Raw genomic sequence first — 26,080 nt, 5'->3', positions numbered from 1 at the left:
ATAGTATTCCTTATTTTCTCATGAGAAAACAGGTTTAGGATGGTATATTTAGTATACTTTGATATTGTCAGTGACAATCAACAAAGATATATCTAACAGGGTCTTAATATATTAGAATAGTGCTTACGACAAACAACTTACACGCATGCGCGACCTCTTTTGGTAAACAAATTGCGTTGACACATAAGGAAAAGTGGAGAGTGGAAAAGGAGGCAAATTTGATCGCAGCTCGCCCCTTATTCCCGCTCTAATTATCTCGCGTTTTATGTATATTTACAGTATCATCATGGCGTCTGAAGATAGAATGTGTGTCTACAATTTTATCTCTCTGACTCAAGGGTTAAATCCCTTTCAAACTAATTGGGTGAACTATATATATTACTGTAAGAATAAAATTGTCTTTTTCATATTTAATCATCATGTATCGATGAAAGTATATAGAGGCCTGTACTTCATTTATGATGCACACGGTTTAATTAATTCATAAAACTATAAATTGCAATTCAATGGTTCTAGAAATAGATCACACAAATTCCCATCACAGTCAGTCAATCCTGTACCCAAGGCCCTTGCCCTGGGGACTGAGTCCAAAGGTCGATTGTTGTTGTGTCAAGCTGAGCTGAAACGAAATCAATTAGACTTAAGGGGGGAATAAATAAATTAGATAATAAAACTTCACCTTTTTATCCTATGTTAAATGCATGAATGAAAATACTGATGTAAAATTGTAATAAATATATTACTCATATATATTTCACTCTGGCTAATTTTCCCGTGTTAATATCAATACGATTTCACAACCGATCAATACCCCTATTCAATAATAGAATGACCCAAGTTAAAGACTCATTTACATAGAAAGCGAATATGATTAGCGGAAAGGTCGATTGATGCTTTGATCGTTTAGAATGTTAACAGCTGATCCTTAACTCTTGATTTTGACGGCGAGTATTAAACCGTTTCAGACACGATTTCACTTTAGTTCAGAGAATGACACTGAGGTAAGGAGAATCATGAACAGTCTATTACTGTGTTATGGTCTGATTTTTGCCTTCTCGGTGAATATCTTGCGATCAGAAGGGAGGATTTTCTACCATAATGTCACACTCGTTTACGGTTCTGAAGAAGCCAGTGTCGAGGCACTTCGACTTCGCACCGACGGTTTTGGCTTCGATAACACAGGAACACTGGAGTTTCATGCAACTTGCCCATTATACGAGGTCAGTGTGCAATTTTTTTTTATTTTTACAGGTAACAAACTAACATAAAGAGCCTGTGATTCAAGTATGTTTTGAAAAATAAGAAATATTGAAATAAAAGAGATTTTTTGTTTGAGAACTACTGTCCGTATGTTTGTTTACTTCTAGTTCGTGTTATATGTAGCCTAGAATAGATGATGTAGATCTACATGTAGATCTAGGCTAGAACAAATAGAAATGCCTCGGCTCAAGGTAACTAAGTTAATAGTCTATTATTAAGTATTATTACATCACAATCTCATTAAGATTTAAGTTTAGGAGATAGCAGTATATGCTCATTGCCTACTCATTTTAATTTCATTCTGTGTATGACAATTAACATTGGTTTTCATGAGTTGTCTGGAGAAGCATAATAATGGAGAATAAAAATAAATCGCTAGTGCAAGATTTCTTTCCAAAGTGTTTGGCACTTGTTTACACTACAGAGCAAGAAATAACTCAGGTAAACAAGATGAGGGATACCATCTGCCACCAGCAGGTGGTAAATTAGAATTCTGAATTTTTGGCAAAGTGATTAATTATTGAAATTTCTTCAAGAAATGGTAGACCAAATTTATTTCTGGGAACCGCAAGAATACTTTGCTGATGGTACAGTAATACAGTCACTGCCATCTTTTCTTGTGTCATGGAAAATCATTGCGCAATTGTTGGGCTGATCAGAAAGTCGGATGTCCAGTTGTGTCTTGATTGTTCAACTTGGTGATCGGCCCATTGGTGTTGCACAAGTAACTGCTCCCCATGCATGTCCAGACCAAAAGTACCCACTGAAAAACGTGTGATGTTGAATCTGGTCATTTGGCGGTATAGAAAACATATTTGTGTTCATTTTGCTACCACAACTCAAGACAAACACAAGGTCCGTCTGCACCAGCCCGAGTTCAAATAATCGCCCTATTTCTAATCCACCAAATTATCCCGATCTTGAGATTACATTCATGTATTTGTGATGGAGACGCAGTCATCGGGATTGGTCACTGGATTAATCTCGATATTTTTTTTTCAATGTACATGGATTCTTTTTTGAAAAGTTTGAATTAACATAAAGAATATTAAAAACTTCTCCTGGTAATGGTTTCATCTACATGTACATGTGAAAAGGAGAAAAATGCTTTTGAACACTCTTCAGTTGTTGCTTGCAAGACAGCTGGTGCATGTACATTGTACATGTAAATTTTCAGCTCATTCCATGTTTGAGAAATACTTTTGTACCAAAATGGAAAAAAAGTTCTATTTAGTGGGATTGCAGTGTCAGGCACTAAGTTTATGAATCATGTGAACACATGTGAAGGTACATGTACATGTATTTTTAAGAAATTGCAAATATTTCCCGCTGCATTAAACACACCACACCATAACAGATTTATTCTTGTATGTTGGCCTCCCGTGTTCCATCAATGTAATTTGAATAATCTTTTATTGACATGCATTGATCTTAATCTTAAGGCCTGGGGTGTAGGGTGATTGACATTTGGAAATGCATAAATATGGAATGAATTTGACCAAGAAAGGAATGTGTATGTGGCTTGGGAAACCTATGTGTTGGCGAATACAGGATTTAATAAATGGGGGGGGGGCAAAGAAATCAGATTTTTTCTCTCAGAATTTCTAACAAAAAATAAAAGAACACACCTATATGTAAATAGATATTTCCAAACCAATTTTAATTGAAGTGGCTTGTTGCCCTGAACAATATGACACCATTTTTTAGGAATCAGATGAAAAATCGGTCAGTTCAGACCAAATCTTTCAAGTAACAAAAACATGAAAATTATGGTACAAAGTAAACTTTACCTCAAACTAAAGAGGAGGGGATATTTCTATATATGTTGTTGTCGTCCCTTTCATATTATCATAGAGCTATTAATAGCTCCATGATGAGAAATTTGTATTAAAAATATTTTAAATGATTGCAATGGAGCTACATGTACCAAGCTACATTTGTGTTCCTTTTTTCCCTATATCAGCGTTAATCCATGTTATCCACCCTGAACTGGAGTGCTGTTCTGACAAACTCTTCATCTTCCTCAGAGGCTTTCCAAAGGATCCAGGGATCAGATCAAAGGAAATGTCTCTCGGCACGCTTCCTGTTATTTGTGATCTTATCAGATATTTTGATACTTTTATCTTCTCAAACATCAATAATAGTAAATTTAAATTGATAAGTCCTTAAAGAAGCTCTAAGCAATTGATTTGAATATACAAAATTCCATACAAACATTTCCTTTCTTGAGGTTCATGGACCTCTTTCACATTCAAGGTTAATTTGACTTTATTAACTTGTAATGTTATTTGATGATTTTGTTTTTATTAGGTGGTCTGTCATTTATGACAGATCACCTTTTAATTTCGTCAGAATTTTCTTTTTATTTCTTTCTTACTTTCTTTATTTCTTTCTTTATTTTTACGGATTTTCTTGTCGCCAAGTTATCTCAAAATAGACTTGATCAATTTCATTGAATTTCATGTCATCTATAGGATCTGTCATGGACACGTCAAAATAAGCTTTTCAAGGTCATCACGTCATGATGACGTCATCTAGGCGCCATTTTGTAAAATCACATTATCAATCACATCTCCATTATCAATTATCAAAAATCAATCAAATTTACATCACATCAACTTCAGGTCAAAGTTCATTAGGTCATGTCATCAAAGGTCACCTGGAGGTCACGACGCGCACGTACGCGCGCGTCAAAATTTAAAAATGCTCAAAATCACTTTTTGACCAAACAAGAGTACGTTTTAGGTCATTCTAAGCATTTCAAAAATTTGCGCGCGCGCACGCATGCGTGCGCGTTTCCGCGCGTAACGCCTAAACGCAACACAAAATCACCGTTTTTTTTACATCATTTCATTGATAATAAAATTCTGAACAATTTGATACCTTGATCAACCTTCTACGACCATTAATAACGAAATTAACACCCGTTAAAGTTTGCAGCACGTGTGCGCGCGAGCTCTCACTATAGGCCATATATGGGCAAAAACATGCCTATTGAAAATTCACTGTAGCTCTTTAAATAATCCGTTGACCCCCAATTTTTTTTTCATATATCGATAGAGTATGAGTTGTAGATTTGATTTCATGTCATCAATGTCCCTAAATTATATTGTGACGTCATCAAAATGGCGCCTAAACTAAAAATTTCATTTTTTCAAAAATGACGTCATCAAATTTATGCAAATTTGGTTGTAACTTCTCGAATATAGATCGTTTTTCGCCCAGATTTCGATATGTTGTAGTTTAGAATGTACTCTTTCTCCTCAGTGAACATGATTATTCGTTTTGAGAAACGCATCATTGCGTAAAACAGCGATGAAAAGAGGCATGTCATTTTTCCTCATTTTGCGTGTAATCTCTATGGGACATGACTTTTTCTCAAAACCAGATTCGACATTCCTCTATTTCGTGAGCCATATCTCCATTTTTTCTTGTCAGTTTTCTTTAAGCTTTTAGTATGTTGTAGCTGAGATTCTAAGCTTTCGCGAGTGTGCCCTTTATTTTTTGATCAGATGCCGGGATCATGCCCGTATTTCACTTGCAAAATTGGACTTGTAATTCTCAAAATTGCTTACGTGTATTCTCTATGGGGAATATCGTGGCTTTGACTGCTTTCTAAAGGGCGCGGGTTCGAGTCCTGGGGTGAACAAGATGAATTTTTTTTTTCACTTTTTTTTTCTTTTTGCCACTTCTTACATGATCCTTTATGATAATTAAAAGGTATAAAAGTTTAAATTTAGCAAGATAAAACAGATTATAATTGCTTTTTTCATATCACATGTGTTTTGCGTGTAATCTCTATGGGACATGACTTTTTCTCAAAACTAGATTCGACATTCCTCTATTTCGTGAGCCATATCTCCATTGTTTCTTGTCAGTTTTCCCTGAGCTTTTAGTATGTTGTAGCCGAGATTCTAAGCTTTCGAAAATGTGCTCTTCATTTTTGATCAGATGCCGGGATCATGCTCGTATTTCGCTTGCAAAATTGGAATTCTCAAAATTGCTTACGTGTATTCTCTATGGGGAATATCGTGGCTTTGACTGCTTTCTAAAGGGCGCGGGTTCGAGTCCTGGGGTGAACAAGATGATTTTTTTTTTCAGTTTTTTTTTTCTTTTTGCAACATCTTACATGATCCTTTATGATATTTAAAAGGTATAAAAGTTAAAATTTAGCAAGATAAAACAGATTATAATTGCTTTTTTCATATCACATGTGTTTTGCGTGTAATCTCTATGGGACATGACTTTTTCTCAAAACTAGATTCGACATTCCTCTATTTCGTGAGCCATATCTCCATTTTTTCTTGTCAGTTTTCTTTAGGCTTTTAGTATGTTGTAGCTGAGATTCTAAGCTTTCGCAGGTGTGCCCTTCATTTTTTGATCAGATGCCGGGATCATGCCCGTATTTCACTTGCAAAATTGGACTTGTAATTCTCAAAATTGCTTACGTGTATTCTCTATGGGGAATATCGTGGCTTTGACTGCTTTCTAAAGGGCGCGGGTTCGAGTCCTGGGGTGAACAAGATGATTTTTTTTTCAGTTTTTTTTTTCTTTTTGCCACTTCTTACATGATCCTTTATGATATTTAAAAGGTATAAATGTTTAAATTTAGCAAGATAAAACAGATTATAATTGATTTTTTTCATATCACATGTGTTTTGCGTGTAATCTGTATGGGACATGACTTTTTCTCAAAACTAGATTCGACATTCCTCTATTTCGTGAGCCATATCTCCATTGTTTCTTGTCAGTTTTCCCTGAGCTTTTAGTATGTTGTAGCCGAGATTCTAAGCTTTCGAAAATGTGCTCTTCATTTTTGATCAGATGCCGGGATCATGCTCGTATTTCACTTGCAAAATTGGACTTGTAATTCTCAAAATTGCTTACGTGTATTCTCTATGGGGAATATCGTGGCTTTGACTGCTTTCTAAAGGGCGCGGGTTCGAGTCCTGGGGTGAACAAGATGATTTTTTTTTCAGTTTTTTTTTTCTTTTTGCCACTTCTTACATGATCCTTTATGATATTTAAAAGGTATAAATGTTTAAATTTAGCAAGATAAAACAGATTATAATTGATTTTTTTCATATCACATGTGTTTTGCGTGTAATCTGTATGGGACATGACTTTTTCTCAAAACTAGATTCGACATTCCTCTATTTCGTGAGCCATATCTCCATTGTTTCTTGTCAGTTTTCCCTGAGCTTTTAGTATGTTGTAGCCGAGATTCTAAGCTTTCGAAAATGTGCTCTTCATTTTTGATCAGATGCTGGGATCATGCTCGTATTTCGCTTGCAAAATTGGAATTCTCAAAATTGCTTACGTGTATTCTCTAGACTATGGGGAATATCGTGGCTCAATGGATAACGCATTTGAATCGCTTTCACAGGGGCGCAGGTTCGAGTCCTGTGGTAAACAAGATTTTTTTTTCATTTTTTTTCTTTTTACCACCTCGTCCATGATCCTTCGTGATAATTTAATGGTATAAAATTTAAAATTTCGCAAGATAAAACAGATTATAATTACTTTGTTTCATATCACATGTATTGTCATACATGAAAGAGACCCTTTTAACAGTGCTTTATCATCTCCCGTCTTTCACAAGTATTCCATCCATAATGAATATTCCGTCGTCATCATGAAGATCATATTGATCTGCATGAATATATGTCTGTCTATCTACCTACTCTGTATATGTATCTGTCTATCTCTCTGTCTAATATAACATATTTATCTGTTTAGATATGTATATCTATCTATCGTTCTATATATCCATCAATCTATCTGCCTGTCTCTATCTATCTTTCCATATGTATGTCTGTCTGGCTATCTATCTATATCAATCTATTTGTCTCTATCTATCTATCTATTTATCTATCTATATGTCTGTCTGTCTATCTATGTTTTATTAATATAACCACCTATCATTTATCTCTCAATCGATCACTTGATCCATCCATCGCTCCATCCACCACTCCATCCATCTATATGGTATGGGGTCCTAAAGCTACGCGGGTCCTAAAGCTACGCACCACTCATCGCGCATGCAGTTCAATGGCAAATGCGCACTCTGTGTGTGTGAAACTGTGACTGCAGAGTGACGAACAATTCCTATTCATTTTTTGTAACAGAGGCTGCAATAAATCTCTAAATGCAGAGAAAACCAATGGCTGTTTGGAATTTCGCAGTTATATTCACTTTAATTTCATATATCCTATAATAATGTGAACATAATTTAAAAATTGAGGCACGGGAAATACTGTTTTGTTGCATGATCAATCGAGTGCGTAGCTTTAGGACCCCTTCTACATCGGGCGGCAAAATCAGGAGGTGTTCGGAAAACACAGCGGGGTTTTCGTATTAGTGAGTTCTGTGATATTTTCTTCTATGGACTATGGTTATGATCTTTAGAATATTTACCACAAATTAGTGAAAAATATTTTGTTCAAATATTGAAATTGGCATAGTTTTTATCGTTTGAAAACAAACTGCGTAGATTTAGGTCCCCCCATCATATATAATCATCTATCTTGTATGTATCTGATTGAAGCTGTATGTTTGACGATTGTCATCATCACATCAATAATCACATTTAGCAATGGTCAAAACTTATTCTTAGGATGTCTACGATCAAGATTATCAATGATATCTATATGATTTATTTCATACATCAGCCGACACGGAATGACAAATCATGACAGACCACCTAATTCGTCCGCATGACGAATTAAATTCTAGTTTCAACTTATTATTCTTAAATTTGGGAGAATTATATCTAGGGATGCAAGTCTTGGTTTTATGAAGTGAGAACTTAAACTTGAAATGCAAAGGGTCTGGTTTGGGTAGGAACATTTGTCAAAGTATTTTTAGTCTTAAACCTGTTCTGATAATTTTTACAATAGGCCCAATGTGCATCAAGCACCTCATGTTAAAAATTACTTTAAAAAATGCTTTTGTCATTTACTTGAAATTGGGGAATGCACATTTGGCTAGATCGCCATGTTGACAACTCCCTTCAGATATGTTGTAAAGAAAATTAAATGCTGTAATGTCACATAACAAGCATGTGTAGTCAAAGGCCTAATTGGAGAGAGACTTAACCCTAAAAAGTTGGGTAAGGGGGGGTGGAATATGCCCCCCTTCTACATTTTTTACAATAAATCCGCCACATGAAATATTTCAACTGCGCTGCTCGCTTTTTAATTTCAGACCTTGCACAACTTTGAGACCAAATTTGCGATGCCCGGGTACGCGGTAGCGAAATTATGTAACATTATTAGTGCATGTCAGACCCAAATTCTCAAAAACATGAATTCATGTACAAATCCAATTCAAATTGTGTATTTAGCCAAAATTCATAATCATTATTGTTACTTTTACTGTTTAACTTAATTGATTTTGTCTTGTTTATGATCAGAATTAAGTCTGCAACAATTTCTAAATAAAACAAAACAATGAAAAACAAAAAGTCGAAAAAAAACAAAGAAATACATAAGAATAAATTTCCAATACCAATTTTTTGTAGCACATTTGATCGGGATCCTACTAAGAGTCTGAATAAAAAGTTAGCACTTTTGATGCGGTATGATAGTTGATTAGAGCAAATGTTTTGTTTCATGAATAAATTAGAATAATTGATTCATTACGGTAATGAAAAAAAAAATAACCATACAGTCTTGTAGATTACATCGCACACTACCATTATGCAAATTTTCCTGGCGATCGAAAGCCAAGATCTCAGGGGGGTGGGCAAAATTTGCCCCCCCCCCCCTCGGCTGTAAGATGGGTCCAAATATCCTGGCTCTTTTAGGGTTAAGCATGCCCCTGTACAGTTTGACATTACCAAGGATAAAGTGGGTGTTTGTTATTCAGGGATCTAGGAAGAAATCACAATATTCTAGGTTTTCTTGGATTGCATTTTGTTTGTAAACAAATTGGTTTAAAGATAAATCCAGTTTTGGTAACGATCTCAAAATGACTTTTTACAGAATATAATATAATGACCACCCAAGTGTCTGTTTGTATGAATAAAAAATATGTGCCATAGGATTCTGGGAGAAGTTATGTAATTGCTGAGAAATAAGCAAAATAAGCGCGGATTCGGTCACTTCTGTCGGGTCTTTATTCCAGCAATAATAAAACACTCCCACGTGTGCCTATCTTTGTTGGTGATCTTCAGTATGAACGTTTTTCAGCGTAGATTTCAAGATTTCACAAAGTTCAGTTTATGTAACTGTACCAGATCTAGATCCTCGATGATATTCTGACAATTAAGCCTGGTTTTACAGATTTTCTCATGAAATCAGCGTTTACTGCAACTACTGGAATTTCTCTTTAAATTGAAAGCAAACCTTATAAATTTCAAGAACATTTTGATTATATCAATTAATCTTGAAAAGTTCAATGGCAACAGTTCTGAAACTTTCAAGAGCTGCGATTACAAGGGGGTGTAAAATGTCATTTAAACACAAAAACAAGAAATGAAGTTCATTTTCCAAGTAGATTCTTGCATTATATATATGATATTAGTCAAGGGCAGTACCAGTGTATTTTGATTGGGGTGGGGGAGCACAAGAACCTGAATACATTACCAGTACCTTTTCTTTTAGAGTTACATCTGTAAGTTAAATAATAGGGGTTGAATTACATACACAATCTACACCTCTCTTCAAAGTTTTTTTTTTCTCCTCCTTTTTTCTTATTCACTTCTTGAACTATCATTTGCCTCTAGCGCTGCCCCTGGTATCGCTCAGAATGTGTGTGCCAACTCTTTAATTTGACACAGATTTACATGACCTATGTATGTGACGTAAAAAAGTGACCTCTTTGCGAAATAAAGGTACTCGGCTACTTGCTCATTTTGCGCACCTGCGTACTCTCTTCTGCTTCAGATACCAGGGAACAGCATCTTATAAGTGTCTATATGAGAAATACATGTACAGTACATGTATAATTGGGAATGTTCACACTACATAGATGTCGCTTACAGTGCACACATGTAATTGGTACAGAATTTATTAAAGGACAAGTCCACCCCAACAAAAACTTGATTCGAATAAAAAGAGAAAAATTTGACAAGCATAGCACTGAAAATTTCATCAAAATCGGATCTAAAATAAGAAAGTTATGACATTTTAAAGTTTTGCTTCATTTCACAAAATAGTTAGATATATGCACATCTCGGTCGGTATGCAAATGAGGGAACTGATGACATCGCTCACTATTTCTTTTGTATTTGATTATAAGAAATATGAAATATTTTTATTTTCATGTCATTGTCATATGAAATGAAGTTTCATTCCTCCCTGAACATGTGGAATTCCATTATTTCAACATTTTGTGCTTCAGGCAAAGAGGTCCTAATCATCAAATTCGTAAAAAATTGAAATATTGTATAATTCAAACAATAAAAAACAAAAGAAATAGTGAGTGAGTGACATCATCGACTCTCTCATTTAGATGTAACTGGCTCGTTCATATATAAACTATTTTGTTAAAAATAAGCAAAACTTTGAAATATAACTTTCTTATTTTACATCTGATTTTGATGAAATTTTCAGCATTGTGCTTGTCTGATTTTTCTCTATTGATTCAAATCAACATTTTTCTGAGGTGGACTTGACCTTTAAGTTGAAGATTTTATAATTTTACATGTACATGTACATGTATGTACTACAGTGTAGATTGCATAGAAAAACAATAAATTGACCATAACAATTAACAAAACAAACTACATGTAGATTGACCGAGCAATCATTCAGGAGAGATCCTTAATTACCCAATTTTCTGCTCAGTACATTTTTTTTTCCAAATGCCCACTTACATGTATTGATGACTGGTCAGGAGTCATTATAGAGTGCACTTGTTGCTGATATTGACTTGATTTCATTACTAGAGTTCTTCTGTGACATAGTTCTGATGACCTACATCCTAATTAACAGACAGCTACCCCCTCCCAACTCTTCCTGCAACAGGCCTTAATTTTCATCAACCATCCGTACAATTTGTACATACAAGTTATTAGAATAAATTGCACACTATACATGTACAAGCTCTGACACCTGGGCCCTTATTAAAGGGGAATTTCACCCTGATAATAAAGTGGGTGTAATCAAAACTGAAAAAATAAGATCAATTTTTGTATTGATCAGAATCTAGCAGAAAATTTTCAAAAGCTTTAATTTGTGACGTCATATGTGAGTAGCTCTCCAAGTCCCCATAGTTATAAATTCCCTAAATTCTAATTTGAAATGGAACATGATGAATAAAAGTGTTTTCTTACATGTATGGGGTAGACATGTAAAGTGGTGTGTGTGATAATGCATAATATCCCCTGCACAAATAAATTTACCTTCATTTTTTTCAAGAAATTGAAATCGTTGGAATCTACCACATGAAGTATGGGGGAGCTGCTTGTCTGTGATGTTGCAAAATAAAAAAACAAAATAAAAGGTGTCATATTCTTTTAGTATTTTCATCAAGCCTTCATTAATGTTTTCTGCCTTGATTAAGTTTCCTACATGTAGATCAGTCAGTCAAATCATGGACCTACTACATGGTCAAATTGAATGATTTCAGTAGCTTTAAAAGAGAATCGAACCCATGGAATAAGTTACCCTGTCAAATAAACAAATTAATTAGAGTTTGAGAAAATTAAACTACTATTAAGAAAGTTATGATCATTTGAAAGTTTATTAAGGTGACAATGTCATTGAAACATGCAGAAACATGGGTACTAGAGATGCTCAAAATAGACCAGTTCGTAGTTACTTTATGGATAATTTTGGTCAAATGACCTTTTATTTCTTTCATTATGATAGGCAGATTTCAAAGCATGATATTACGTAAGCTTGCCCTGCGTAGCAGGATGAAGAAATTGAATAGACCAGGTGACTAGAATAGCACACCAATGAACACTTAATGAAGGTACATGTATTTGTTGCATTCCTACTTTGAATGCATACATGTATCATAGCAAGTTGCACAATGTACTTGGCAAACTGTGAAATACCAGTCGTTCGTGGACGCATTGTTGTTTTTTGTGGATGTGAATGAAAACCGCTTTTCAAAAGAATATATAAATAATCAAGACATCAAAGTTGGTGCTCATCTCATTAGATTTCAAACCACCATGTCACTTTAGTACAAATGACCCTCCTCTGATCATGCGTAGAAACTTTTTATCATGTGCAGAAAGGAACTACGAACTGGCTTATTATGCTGAGTAAATACAGTTATTTTTACCAAGGCCATAGGCAGAGCTGTACAGATCAATGTACACTTGTAACATCAATTTCAAGAAAATGGTATATGTTTGCACTTTCATGTAGTGTTTAAAATATTAAAGTTTAATCAGTATATAAACATCTTTTGCTCATTCTTGTTATAGATTACTGGTCCAAGGCCTGATCTATGGCTTCTAACCTGCACATCACAAGAATTAAGAGAGGTAAGGTGACAAACATGGTGAATGTTTCAAAAAGCTGTTCGTAAGTAATTTGCAACTGTACGAATAATTGGTGATTGTTTCTTAGGAGCTAAATCAACACCAATGAATAGTTCGTGCACAAAAAAAGTACCACAAGAAAGGATCACCATGCAGTCCTTCTAAAGTAGCTCGTAACATGCGAAAGCTTTATGGAACATCCCCTTGGGGACTTTTGCTAAAAAGAGTTGCAATCAAATAATTAATGCTCATCATATTAAGGATTTGCACTCAAGATTTTTTTATTTTTGTTTAAACACAACTCTTTCTGTAACATCTTCCCGATTTATTTTTTTGTTATTTATTTTTAAATTCATTTATTTATTTACTTAATCTTTTATTTTTTTTTGTACTTATTTATTCATTTGTTTGTTTATTACTTTTTTTAAGTTAGTAAAGTTGTCTTCTTTTTTTGGGGGGGGGTTATGTATGTTTGGTTGCATAGTCCTACTTGTATGTGAAAATTATTATTAGGCTCAGTTACAATGTAATCTTTACATGTAAATGAACTCTTAATGCAATTTTCTATTAAAAGTCATTACATTCAGGATTTATCGCAAAAATAAAATGACCACATGTCAGTAAATGGGTCAATGTACTGTCCAAGCAATTTGAAAGTCTGAAAACTGGATGAATTGAAACTCCTATTGGGTCCAATAGATTAGAGATCCCAATAGCGAAAAATGTCTAATCTATTATACAACAAAGTGAAACCCCTAAATCACATGTATATTGTTCATTATGTAAGGAACTTAATCTTCTGTTGGTTAAATGATAATGGCTAAATCATCCTTAGTAGGGCATTGAGCCAAAAAAAATTTAAAGTTTTTAGGGGGCTAGGCATGGTATATTGGAACAAAATTTCTAAAAATATGCAAGCAAGCAAAATTTGTTAACTTTTTAATACAATGATATACTTATGTTATAAATGTCTTTTTGAAATACTCTTCATAAAATAACATCATATTTCACCTCTTCCTCTTTCAATTTGTGTCTTTTTCAATGGGAGGGCCCCCCCCCCCCCCGTCTGTATATGCCAATGATCGTCCCTAATCAAGTTTCTTTTCTCTTCATGTTTTAAGGTACTTGAGCCAAGAACAAGTCGTCTGAACTCCGTCTGCGAGTCACTGCAGTACAATGGATTGTCCTCCCAGAAGCCGACCAGATTCTGCAAGAGTCTCCAAGTTCTGTGCACTGATCGCCGCCAAGCCAAGACAGGGAACCCCTGTCACTCCTGGAGGCTGAACGCCCTTTTTCGAGAGCCGGAGTACTATAAGTTCATGTTACTCCAGTGCCCGTGGCAAGGAGCGTACAACGGAACACGCACCCAACAACACCAGGAACCATGCTGGGTAAATTGACTTGATTGAGATGGAATTCATAAACAAGCATGTTGAAACCTTTCCAGGGAATAATTTTCCTGGTATCGCATCGCAATTTGCTCCACATTTTTGAAAGACTGCTATGCATAAAGTCTTTTGTATAGCATATCTTTACATAGGACTGTACATTACTACTTTCAAGAGCTTTTCTTTTATCATCAAAAATGCTGCTCAAATTTGTAAAGCAAAAATATTCCCCGCCTTCTTTTTGAGCGTCAGACACTAGTATTCCTTTGTAGCATACCAAGTTTCCTACTCATAACCATACAGTCATGACATTGTATGCCACAAAAAATCATGCTGGCTTAGAAAGATTCTAGCTGTTGTTTTTTTTCTCCCTAAATCAAATAGGACAGATTAAAACACATCAAAGCATTGTTGAATTGAATGCATTTATCTAGAGTTATCATGAAATGATTTGAATGTACAAAGACACTGATCTATTGAGATGAAAAAAAATAGAAAAATCATTACTTCTTCTGCATGTGGATATCCTTTTGCAATCCAGCTTGCTCCTTATTTTATTCACACCACCAATTACATGTAGCTGTAATTCAAATAACTTTAGAAGAATATTTCTGATTCATGTAATTATGATGGTTTTGAGCCCCATCTCTTAAAACTTCCCTTCAATATATGGATTATAATTATATCAAACCCCAAAATTAGCAAAATCGTCATCTACTCGCCAGTCTTAGATAACCAAGTATTCACGCACTATAGTTTTCTTTCCTTTCAAACTTTCATCATTCTATGCCCTTCTTTGTCCTTTCACACAAACAATTTTTATTACCAAGGATGGATTCCCCCTTTGATGGAGAATTGTTTGCTACATGTGTGTTCCTCTGTTTGATGGCATGAATGAGTTTAAGTGGAAAACCTGAATAAGAACCTTGGTAATTACATGTAGAAGTACCGGTATATAGGGTGAGGCCAAAGGTTGCAAGAAAAGAGGGGAATATGGACTATTGCTGGTCTAGAAAGATCATGGCTCCATTTCATGAAACCTGCATGAACTATTGCATTTATATTTTTGTGACATTATGCATTGATATCATTGCGTCACCATCCAAGGAGGGGGAAGCCGTTGCCTCGTGTTGGTGATCTGCCGCTGGCACATCTCTGACAACTCCACTTACACATATTCCTATATCCTTTGCGTGAGGGCGCTGTGAGATTATGACGTCATATGAATATAAAGGTCTATTGCTTTAACAATTAATTACCAATAACTTCTTCACATTACTAATTCCTCCAACGTATTCTTCCCCCTCTTCTGCTCCTCCACCTTCTCCTTTTATCTGTCAGTTTTGTTTTACTCCACATTTCCAGTTCATAGGAAGCACCATGTGATAGTTGACAAGTCCTCCTTCCTGTTCTCTCCATTGAATAATCATATGTGTTGATATCAGCTGTCCTGATAAAAATAATGTTCTGTTTTATCCATACATGTAGGCTAACCTGACCCTGATGAATAACAATGGGCATAGCCACCTCAGCCAGGGTGAAGAACCGCTGCTACTGATTCATAAAGTACTCATTGTTGTCTGGGGAACGTTACTCTTTATATGGATTGTCAACTGGATCAAGTATTACTGGGTGAGTTATTCCCATGAAATGAAAGTAATGAGAACAAAATAGATTGGAATCGATGAATGATGAATAAAATGGAGGAATAAATGATGAATTGATGGATAGGTAAATAAATGGATAAAGTGAATGAATGTAATAAATAAATGAAGAAATATATAAGTGTTCATTGTATTTACAAAATGATATACAAATGAATGAATAAAAGTAAAAGAAAGACTGATAAACAAAGAAATAAGCTGAAATAAAGAAATGAAATATGAGAACAGAAATAACTATATTGAAGATATTTATATTTCTGCAAATTAAGTGGATTTCTAAAATCAATTCACAGATCTTTACTTTGAAAATTTTCGAGTAATTTTATGCCACAATGTAATGGGAATTGTTTGGTATATTAACAGTGGGGAAAAACCATATTGACTAGCTTGGATTTCTAAATGTTTTTTACCCAAGATCGTTTGCACTTGGCTAAATACTGTAGTCTGCAAATACAGACTCAAGTTTGACAATTTAGTGAACTATAATGGGGTGTTGCAAGAAACTTACGGTCGATTGCAAGTCAATTTTGGGTCCCTAAATCAGTCGTATCTCTTGCAGTTAATTTCAAATTAGTGATTGATTGCTAATTTGCTCCTTGAAACAAGAAGTTTAGTCTGATTTGCTACAGCTAATGTTGATCTATATTAAAGTTGTAAAATTGCAACAGAATATTTGCAATTTATCGCTGATATTTTCTTGCAACACCCCCTATGTCTAGAGTGAAGACTAGACTCCAAACAGCCACAGTACATAGTTCATCTAGTCTCACTTCCTCAGACTCTGCATTATGCACTGTGCGAAATGCAAAAATGAAAGGTATGTACCTGTAGACTAGAATTCACTTGCCAGGATCCAACTAAAGTGGTTCTTTCATTCATTTCTGCTAACAGATGAGCACATTTTTCTTCTTCCTTTCCTTTTCCAGTACTCCAATGCTCTCCACAAGTTGTTGTTTGTAGCTCCAGCTCTCAAGTTTGTGATCATTGTGATTCTGATCATTAGATGGGAATTCATCAATGCAACAGGTATTTATTGTTAGGTTATAAAGTGTATTATAATGATAATAATAATGATAATGGTAATAATAATGAAAATAATGATAATAATAGTAATAATAATAATAATAAAAACAATAAAAATAATAATAACAAGTAGGTACATAACACACATAAGTTAGAGGCATTTAAGAATTGGACGGATGAAGGACCTCTGGAACAGTTGTAACATGCCTGATATATAATAACTCGAGGATGTTTGGACTATTTCAAACTTAACAAGATTATGTAATTATTCTGATCACCAAGCAAAATTATGAAATTTATGACTCAAATCAATTTTCATTACTTTCTACTCAGACTAATAACATGTGCACAATTTTTATTCACTTTATTTTATCTATATCTGCTATCTTTCTTTTAAAGGTCAAGTCCACCTCAGAAAAATGTTGATTTGGATAAATAGAGAAAAATCAAATAAGCAAAACACTGAAAATTTCATCAAAATCGGATGTAAAATAAGAGTTATGACATTTTAAAGTTTTGCCTTTTTTCACAAAACAGTGATATGCACAACTCAAATGAGATGGTCGATGATGTCCCTTACTCACTATTTCTTTTGTTTATTGTTTGAATTATACAATATTTCATGTTTTATAGATATGATAATAAGAACCAACTTGACTGAATCATATAGTATTAAACAATGCTCATTCTACATGTTCAGGGAGGAATTATAAAGTGACAATGAAGAGAAAATAGAATATACCCTATTTCATATAATAAAATACAAAAGAAATGTTGAGTGGATGACGTCATCAGTCTCATCATTTGCATACCCACCAGGATGTGCATATAACTGTTTTGTGAAATTAAGCTTAACTTTAAAATGTCATAACTTTCTTGTTTTACATCCGATTTTGATGAAATTTTCAGTGTTATGCTTGTTGGATTTTTCTCTTTTTATTCAAATCAACTTTTTATTGGGGTGGACTTTTCCTTTAATGAAGTTTGCTTTTTTTGTAATGTGAATTCACCCCTAGAAAGTAATATATATTATTATTTTCTTTAATCTTCAATTAAAGATTCTTTAAAACAATAAATGTAATCTGAAAAATCTCAAATTTTTATTGCCTCAATTATACCAACACATTTAATGATAATAAATGTGCTCTTGAATTACAAGGGCCATCTCTGTGGCTGATGATGAAATTTTTGTTGTTGGAAGACCTACATTCATGAGCTAGAAAATAGTAATACATCATGTATAAACAATATCGTAACCTTTGTATGAAGACCTAATTCTAATCTTTTACAGATGTTATTTGTATACTACTTGTGCCAAGTATGAACCAAGGTTATGCAAATAATAACAGTCTTAAAAATAAAAATAAAAAAAACCCTAGGGTCAAAACACCTCCAATGTACATGTATCATAACAATGACTTCACCTTTATTCTTCCTTCAAATGTAATTAACCTAAAAATTCAGGATATTATCCTTCCTGAGCCAAATTGTGGCAATCCTAGAAGTGGCTGAACAGATTGGTGAAATGGTATTATTTGGCCATTGTATTGAATTATGAAATGGTGGTAAATTTGACCTTTAGAGATTCTATGACAATTCCAAGGTACCTATTCATGTTTTCATAGCTCAATAGTTTAGCTGAATATGAATTTCTCCAGAAAGTTTTAGAAAACCTGACGAGATATAGAAAAATAGAAAATTGACCTCTGATTTTTTACCTACATTTGAATTGTCAAATTACCAGTCGTATAATGCTTTGGAATATTTGGCATTGGTAACTATGCAAATCAGAAAGTTTACATACCGTCGTATCGGTGTAGGAACGCCCTTAGCACCACACTTCTGCACATCTCGCGACTTCTGCACACCTCGCCACTGCAGAAACTCCCCTATGCAGTGCCTTTATGCATGCAACTAAGGGCGTTTCTGCGTGCATACAATGCGTTAAAGTATGGTGCTTAGGGCGTTCCTGCAACGTCAAAACGAAACTAGCCCTAAAACATGTTCAGACCCGATTTTATATGAATTTTTATTAATACTTATCATATTAAAAGAATGAAGGTTGTTTACTCTGCTCAAATTCAATATTCATATTCAATTGGTGCACAGCTGTAGTGAATTACTGTATGAACTGAAAATGTTGTGATGGTTTTATTTTCGCTAATTTTGCGAGTCAAAGATTAATTCCACTTGATCATATTGCCAATGCTGCATATGAAACAAAATCAAATAAGTAAAAATTAACTCTTGATGCTGAATCAGTATAGAACCACAAAAACATTTAGAGTGCTAAAATATTTGTTTAATACAGTTTCACACAGTATAATTGATTGAAATTGAAGCGGTATTTTATTGTTGTTTAAGTACAGTGATTTAGGTTATCCTTAATAGGCACATACATATTTTGACCAAAATCTCATTGATCATAGAGATTTTATTAAACATATGTTTATTGCATAACTATTGGGTCCAAACATAACATGTACTGTAAAGGTTACTACATGTTGTGCCATATGGTAGAGGTTTCTTCACAAATCTGTTGTGGTTCTTACATGCAGCTGGCCCTTGTATTCTCTTATGGAATTAGATCATTCAGAAGTCGTTCGGTTGCAGTGACAGATAATATGAACATAAGGGCACAATGGGTCAATACTCAATAGCAGTGTGATATTATTGTGACGGTGTGACCGTTAAGTGAAACTAAACATTGAGAAGTGCCCTTTCTTAAAACTATATGCAAGAAATAAGATGACATTTAATGATAAACAATCATGTCCATAAGATAAGATTTTTTTTGTACACATGCTTATAGATATGCTTCACAAATTGCCAGCCAAAAAGGGGACAGACTGTTAAACAATCAATATATTAACATACATCTCTAATGGTAATCCATCACCAGGGGGGTGTTTCACAAAGATTTAAGTACGACTTAAGTCGCACTTAAATGCCAACGTGTACATGATATGCAACATGCGATCTCATTAATAGATACGCAGTAGTGTGCGTCCTCATTACATGATCTGACCAATGTGGTCAAGGCTTTCATACCATATACAATTCAGTATTTAAGTGTGACTCTACATATAAGTCGTACTTACATGTAAATCTTTGTGAAAACCCCCCCAGGTGGCATAAAACATTGGGTGAAGTACACTTTTGAGGAATTCAGATTTCTTTTCATGAATTTGTGGGTGCAGACTATAATAAGCAAATTAGTTATCCACCAATGAATCCACAAACAACTGAACAATTTGAATGCTGCTATCTTCAGTAGAATTAGGGCCTTTTCACATGTGAATCTTGAATCATCTTTGTAATGATGATTGCTATTGTAATCGTGACTGTGATTAGCGTCTAGGATTCTAATCATGTTCTAGTTTGGTTTCACATGTGCTAAATATTCGTCCTTAGCTTTATTTTTCACTGGAATCATCATTCAACTTACAATTTTTTTTACTGTGTGAAAGTTAATGTGCTGGGTTCTGGACTAGTGCAGACTCTGTGGTCAAAGGTTGCCACATGGAATTTCGTTTGAATTGTGGCCTGCACTGTGTACAAGCGATCCCATCAAACATCAAATATTTCACACATTTTCGCCAGCGTTTACCATGCCCTCATAAAAATAGTACAGGCTATTTTAAATATAATAACACAGTTTTGATGCTGGGTCTATATTGTTCTGGGGCCCGTTGCAGAAAGAGTTGCGTTTAAACGCAAGCAAAAAAATCAGTCGCAAGTCCCAAATGTGCGCTGTTGACAGGTTGAAAATCAAGTTGCGAATGATTTTAGAGTTGCTGATGATTGCAACTCTTTCTGCAACGGGTCCCTGGTCAGGACTATTTGATGCTGAATTAAAGACAGCAGTATGAGTTGCTTTCCATTGCATAATAAACCAGTTATGGCATCTGTACATTCAAACCTGCTTAAAGTGTCCAACTTAGTCCATAAAAGGTTTTCACTCCCAATTGAAGGTGCATGATTTGGGCAAATCTGTACATTATAGCATACAACCTACTTTCCAGGGGGTTCTGGGGCCCGTTGCAGAAGGAGTTGCGTTTAAACGCAAATAAAAAAATCAATTGCAAGTCAAAAGTGCGCGCTGTTGATTGGTTGAAAATCAAGTTGCGCTTGATTTTTTTAGTTGCGTTTGATTGCAACTCTTTCTGCAACGGGCCCCAGCACACCCCTGAAAAATCTCTACCCAAAGCCATGTTTGCACTGTATAATACATGTAAGTCAACTTTGATGTTGTAACCCTCTGGATAGGTCTTGAGTGTCGTTGGCTAGAGATCACATCCTATGTCCTGAGGAGTGCAGAACAAGCGATGCTATTCATGGTTATGATGCTGGCATCAGAAGGCTGGTGTGTCGTTAGGCCGAGGATCAGGAACATTCGACATGCGCTCCTACCAGGTGAGAACAATAAAACCAATAATCCATACAATTTGGGCATGAGTCAATAGAGGTCATTGGCCGTAAACCAGAATATTGCTTTGAAATCACTGAGATGAGCATGATTAATCACATATGTAATTTTAAAATTTGCTTCTTATCCCAGGTGGCAACGGGTAAAGTGGTAGCCAATAGTTTAGAGTGGGCTGTAATATAAGCTTTCCCAATAAATTGTGAATTAACATAACCCACAAGTCATATCACCTGATGTATAAGGTGGTTCCTTCAGTAGAGTCAATTATCGATTGATATGAAAGCTAGCTAACTACAGTGTTCATAACATCCTTCTTTAAAGGAAAAATTAATGAAACAATTTATTGGGTTCCTATCCAATCGAAAACAAAAGGAAAGGTCATTTGCAACAGTTGATCTGGAGCTAATTACAAATTGGACGATTACAAGTTTGGTGTTGGTGTTGGATCAATTAAGCGCAATCGAGAATGCCTAGCATACCCCCAGCATCTAATCAGTGTTCATGAAAATTTATCCAAATTTAATTTGGTATTGACAGCTTAAAAAATTGCAGTACTTACTGCATTTTTTTATCTTTGAAAGTTTACCAAAAAGGAAAGTGGCATCACAGGATATGATGAACACCGTTTTCCTATTCCAAATATCCAAGTTTCACTCCTTTTATTTCAGAATGGGGATCCTTTGACTTTTAAATTTTATAGCAATGGAATACGGATATCATGAGTGCACATCCTATGCAAAGTTTAGAAGTTCAAAGGGAAATGGGGAAAATTTCCTTCTGCAGACATTTAGAAGGAAAATGGAAGCATTTCCATATGTTTAAATTCAAGAGAAGGAAGGAAAGATTTCCATCTGTTTGTAATCCTCTTTAACTGATCGTTATCAGAAAAAAATGAAGTGTCACATCATAATGTGAAAGACAGTCCTGGTGGGCCTACTCGTGACCTTTGCATACAACTTCTATTCTTTATTCATTGTCTGTTCTTGGGCCTTCATGATATAGAAAAGGGGGTCTTATTTCTCATATGGAAAAATCTGCATTTGGAATAATTGCATTAGGAGCAGCATGTACGTGGCATATTGTATTAAGTAAACAGTAATATTAGAATCCTATTTCTGGGTTGTAATTTTGTTGGGTTTTTATTCTGCTCGATATATGCTTTTTTTAGATTGCAACTCACAATCTTGGCACATAATATATAAAATGTAATGAAATCACATAGATTAGAGGTGGAATTTTGTTGGCATGTTCAAATATTCGGCAGGAAGCCTTCTTTGAAGGTTATTTCAATTCCTTCACCAATTTGAGGCACTGTCATACTTCTCAGAGTTTTCTCCAAAACAGATTCTACATATTCATATGCCCTTAAACGACAACATATGCAAGTGTTTTTTTTTTTTTTACAAAGTTTGGATAATAGTTTCTGATAATGCCATGGCAACGAGCCAATCAGTTGGTTATGAGTTACTTGGTGTATATTCCAAGATATAAACAAAGGAAGTTCACACAGGAAACTTACCCAGAACAAAAATCATGCATTCGAATTTGAGGCTGAAAGTGTGTCGAATGCAGTTTTAAAGATGAAATCCAGTGAAAGAATGTGTAGTTATTGAAAGCTGAAGGAATAAAGAATGTTCGTGAAATAAAAAAGAGCAAACAAAATCTTGTTTTCCAAATCATGTAAAATTGTAGCTCTACAAAGGCTCACATTTGTGGCAGATTTCGGTTACTTACATGTTCTCTCCTTGTGATAGACATAGAATTTTGTCATCTTGAATTCAAGCTTTTAGTGGTCCATTAAATTTTAAATTGATGTAATTTTGTTTTACTTGAGACAGGATTATGTTAGATAGGTTTCTGTTCAATTGGCAAGTGATACTCATAATTCTTAATCATTATTATGAAATAGGTGTATTACTTCAAGCATCGCGATTGGCCAATTTACGTGACATGACATCCAACTTTTTTTGTGCACTGCACGGCAGTGCAAATGGTGTGCAACGAAAATTGACATTGCATGCTCAAGGAAAGCATTGCGGGAGAAGTCAAACAAAACTGTCTTGTAACTTTTTAAGAATTTGTTTCTGTGTTGCTATTTTATAAAACAAATAATGCACTTGCTCTGTAGTGCGTAAAAGTAAATGCAGAGAAAGCTTGGTTTCTTCAGATGGTGCACACTGGGCACTCACCGCAAGCGGCTCGTGCCTAATGCGGCACCTATCTAAAGAAACCTCGCGTGCTCTGCATTTCCACTAAGGCACTCGGCTGCATGCATTATTTGTATACAAGAGACCTGTAGTTCAATGTCACATAATTCATCAGTTTTGCTCTCAGCTCTCATCACAATTAATCAAACTGAATAATCGTAATAGGTATATTAACCTTCATAATTATACCATGAGAAAAGAATACTATGCTTTGAATGTAGGCCTATTGATTGACTTCTAGTGTATACTAACCTGTAGCCATATTGCATTTATTAAAGCAGGAAAAATTAAATTTGAGAAAAAAAACGCTTATCTCAAAAAAATAATAATCAAGCAGGCAGATTTGTTATGATTTGCATGCTTCCAAATTGCTTTATATGACCACTCTCTCCTAAACTTCTTTCTCGACTATCAGTGGATGTACTACACAAGATTTGTAACATTGTAATCCTTAAATTGTGGTATACAAAGGACTACCTCATTGGCCAGACAATGCTCGGGGGGGGGGGGGGGTGTGCTGCTGCGTTTTCCTCATTGAGATAGCATGTTCATGTTTGCGCTTGAGCATGACATTAAGTCATACTTAGGGAGTGTTGCAAGAAAATATTTGCAATCAATTGCACATTTCTGATGCATATTTACAAGTGATATATCAATCATAATAAGAACAGATTAATTCATATTGTTGCGAGATGCAGATCTTCAATCAAGTACAGATTTTCACATAATTTCAAGACTTTTAATTTGATTTAGGACCCAAATATGACTTGCAATTGATCGTAAGTTTCTTGCAGTGCCACCAAAGTCTTTGAGAAGCACCCTCTACTGGTACATTTGCTATGAAACTGTGTGATGCTATGATACTCTGTATGCTTGATGATTCATATCCTTCTTTTGTTTATATTTATTTTCAGTATTATTTCTTGCCTTCCTTGGGTCTGTGATCTGTGTGGTCTGGGTTCATAGCTATTTTATGGTAAGTATTTAGATAATCGATATTATGCATTTCATGAAAATTGTCAGTTCTGACTATTTCAGTGAAATCCTTGGTTTTGATTTGCTGAGAAGCACTTGCCTCTGACTGTTACTATGGTAACAGTCAGAGAAAGAAAACTTGTCAGTGCTGACAACTTTCATGAAATAGTCCCCAGATGTTGCCTTCCTAGAGTTTGAATGTAACATTTAATTTCCCCCAAGGTGTTACATTTTTGCCAAGTAAACATGTATTTTGCCTGAAGTGCACATTGCTGAGGGTAAAAAGGAGGTTTGAGGAAGGATGAAATGAAATTAAACAGATAGACCAGGCAGCACCTGTTATTTTATCTAATCTATTTAGATTTCCCATCATGCATTAGCTTTAGGATAATCTTGCAACATTTGTTCCAGATCTGAATAGAACAGACAGCTAGTGCGTAAATCATGCAATCTACCTGATTATGCAGGTGATTTGCAGTCAGTGAATATAATGCAGGTGTATTACCTGACATGACGTCAAAACTTAGAACATAACAAATGTGATCCTTGCAGCTCTGGGCCCCGTCTTACAAAGTGTTGCAATCACAACTATGGATGGCCAGCAAAGCGAACATCTATTATGCATGTTTGTTCAAAATATTTTCTAACTATGATGTATTTCCATGCATTCAATGTTTTCTTTAAAATTTGCTGTGCTTCTCTTTGTTTACAAGGGACATTGTGCACATTTCTTGTAGAAAAAGTTATGACACCGATGGATTTCCATAGAGTTATGATTGATTAAATCGATCAAAACTCTTTGTAAGACGGCCCTGGTCACATGATGGCTTTTCTTGTTTTACTTTATATCACTTATTTGAATCTGTATCATAATCTACATAATATTTATAGAAGGTTGTGAGTAAGTTCTCATGCAGGATTTGAAATAATATACACAATCCCACCTACTGTTTTGTCGAACTTTTAATGATTTTGAAATTATCGGGTCATGTAGGAATCCGTGCTTTACAGACCAAGGGAATGTTAATACGTTATTAAATATGTCTACTTGAGCTTTTTAAGGATACCACCATGCCATTTACTTTTGTAAATGGTACAACAATTAACTCATCAGGATGAACTTCTACTTTATCACTTTCTTTATGTTTTGAATTTTCAGGCATTTGCTGTGTGCAGCATTGTCTTTGTCATCTATCGTGCTCTCAAATGGTGCTCTTATAACATCGAGCTGATCAACAGACAGATCGTGATCACCCAAGCCATCATGACACAGAAGGAAATCACCTTCAGGGACGGACTGGGCTTCAAGGAACAACTCATCAAGAAACGGGACATCTACCTCAGGCTACGGCTGGTCTGTGCCATTTACACCATGGTTTTTGCCATTGTCACCACCATGGCAACGTTCCTCTCCGAGTTCACCTGGGTCAAGGAAGTCACCTTTGAGGTTCCAGAGATCCTTGTCTTCACAGCCCTTGGACTGATCTTCAGGTTACGGGACTTCCGCGTCTACGAGAACATTGAGATCATCGTGCCACGGGAGAGGTCGGCAGTGATGTTCTTACCCTACCCTGATCTACACTGGCCAAAGAGACAGAAGATTGTGATGGCCTTTCCTCTGCAGCCTGCAGAGGAAGTGGCTTGTGAAGAGGAGAAAGCCTTGCTCAAGGACACCTGAAGCCATGATCAAA

General features: G+C 35.1%; 1 protein-coding gene across 1 annotated transcript; it reads left to right on the top strand.

Moving 5' to 3' along the window:
- The first annotated feature begins 867 nt into the window (after positions 1-867).
- LOC121424921 lies at positions 868-26,080 on the top strand. The gene is made up of 8 exons (XM_041620810.1): positions 868-1,220; positions 12,647-12,706; positions 13,825-14,094; positions 15,580-15,723; positions 16,682-16,781; positions 21,048-21,194; positions 24,329-24,390; positions 25,549-26,080. Exons 1-8 carry the CDS (start codon positions 1,014-1,016, stop codon positions 26,065-26,067), a joined length of 1,509 nt encoding a protein of 502 aa, XP_041476744.1. The 5' UTR covers positions 868-1,013; the 3' UTR covers positions 26,068-26,080.

This window comes from Lytechinus variegatus, chromosome 12 (assembly GCF_018143015.1).
Source record: "Lytechinus variegatus isolate NC3 chromosome 12, Lvar_3.0, whole genome shotgun sequence".
NCBI classification, from domain to species: domain Eukaryota; kingdom Metazoa; phylum Echinodermata; class Echinoidea; order Temnopleuroida; family Toxopneustidae; genus Lytechinus; species Lytechinus variegatus.
Note: the sequence above shows the minus strand (reverse complement) of the source record. Positions and strands in the feature narration are given on the sequence as shown.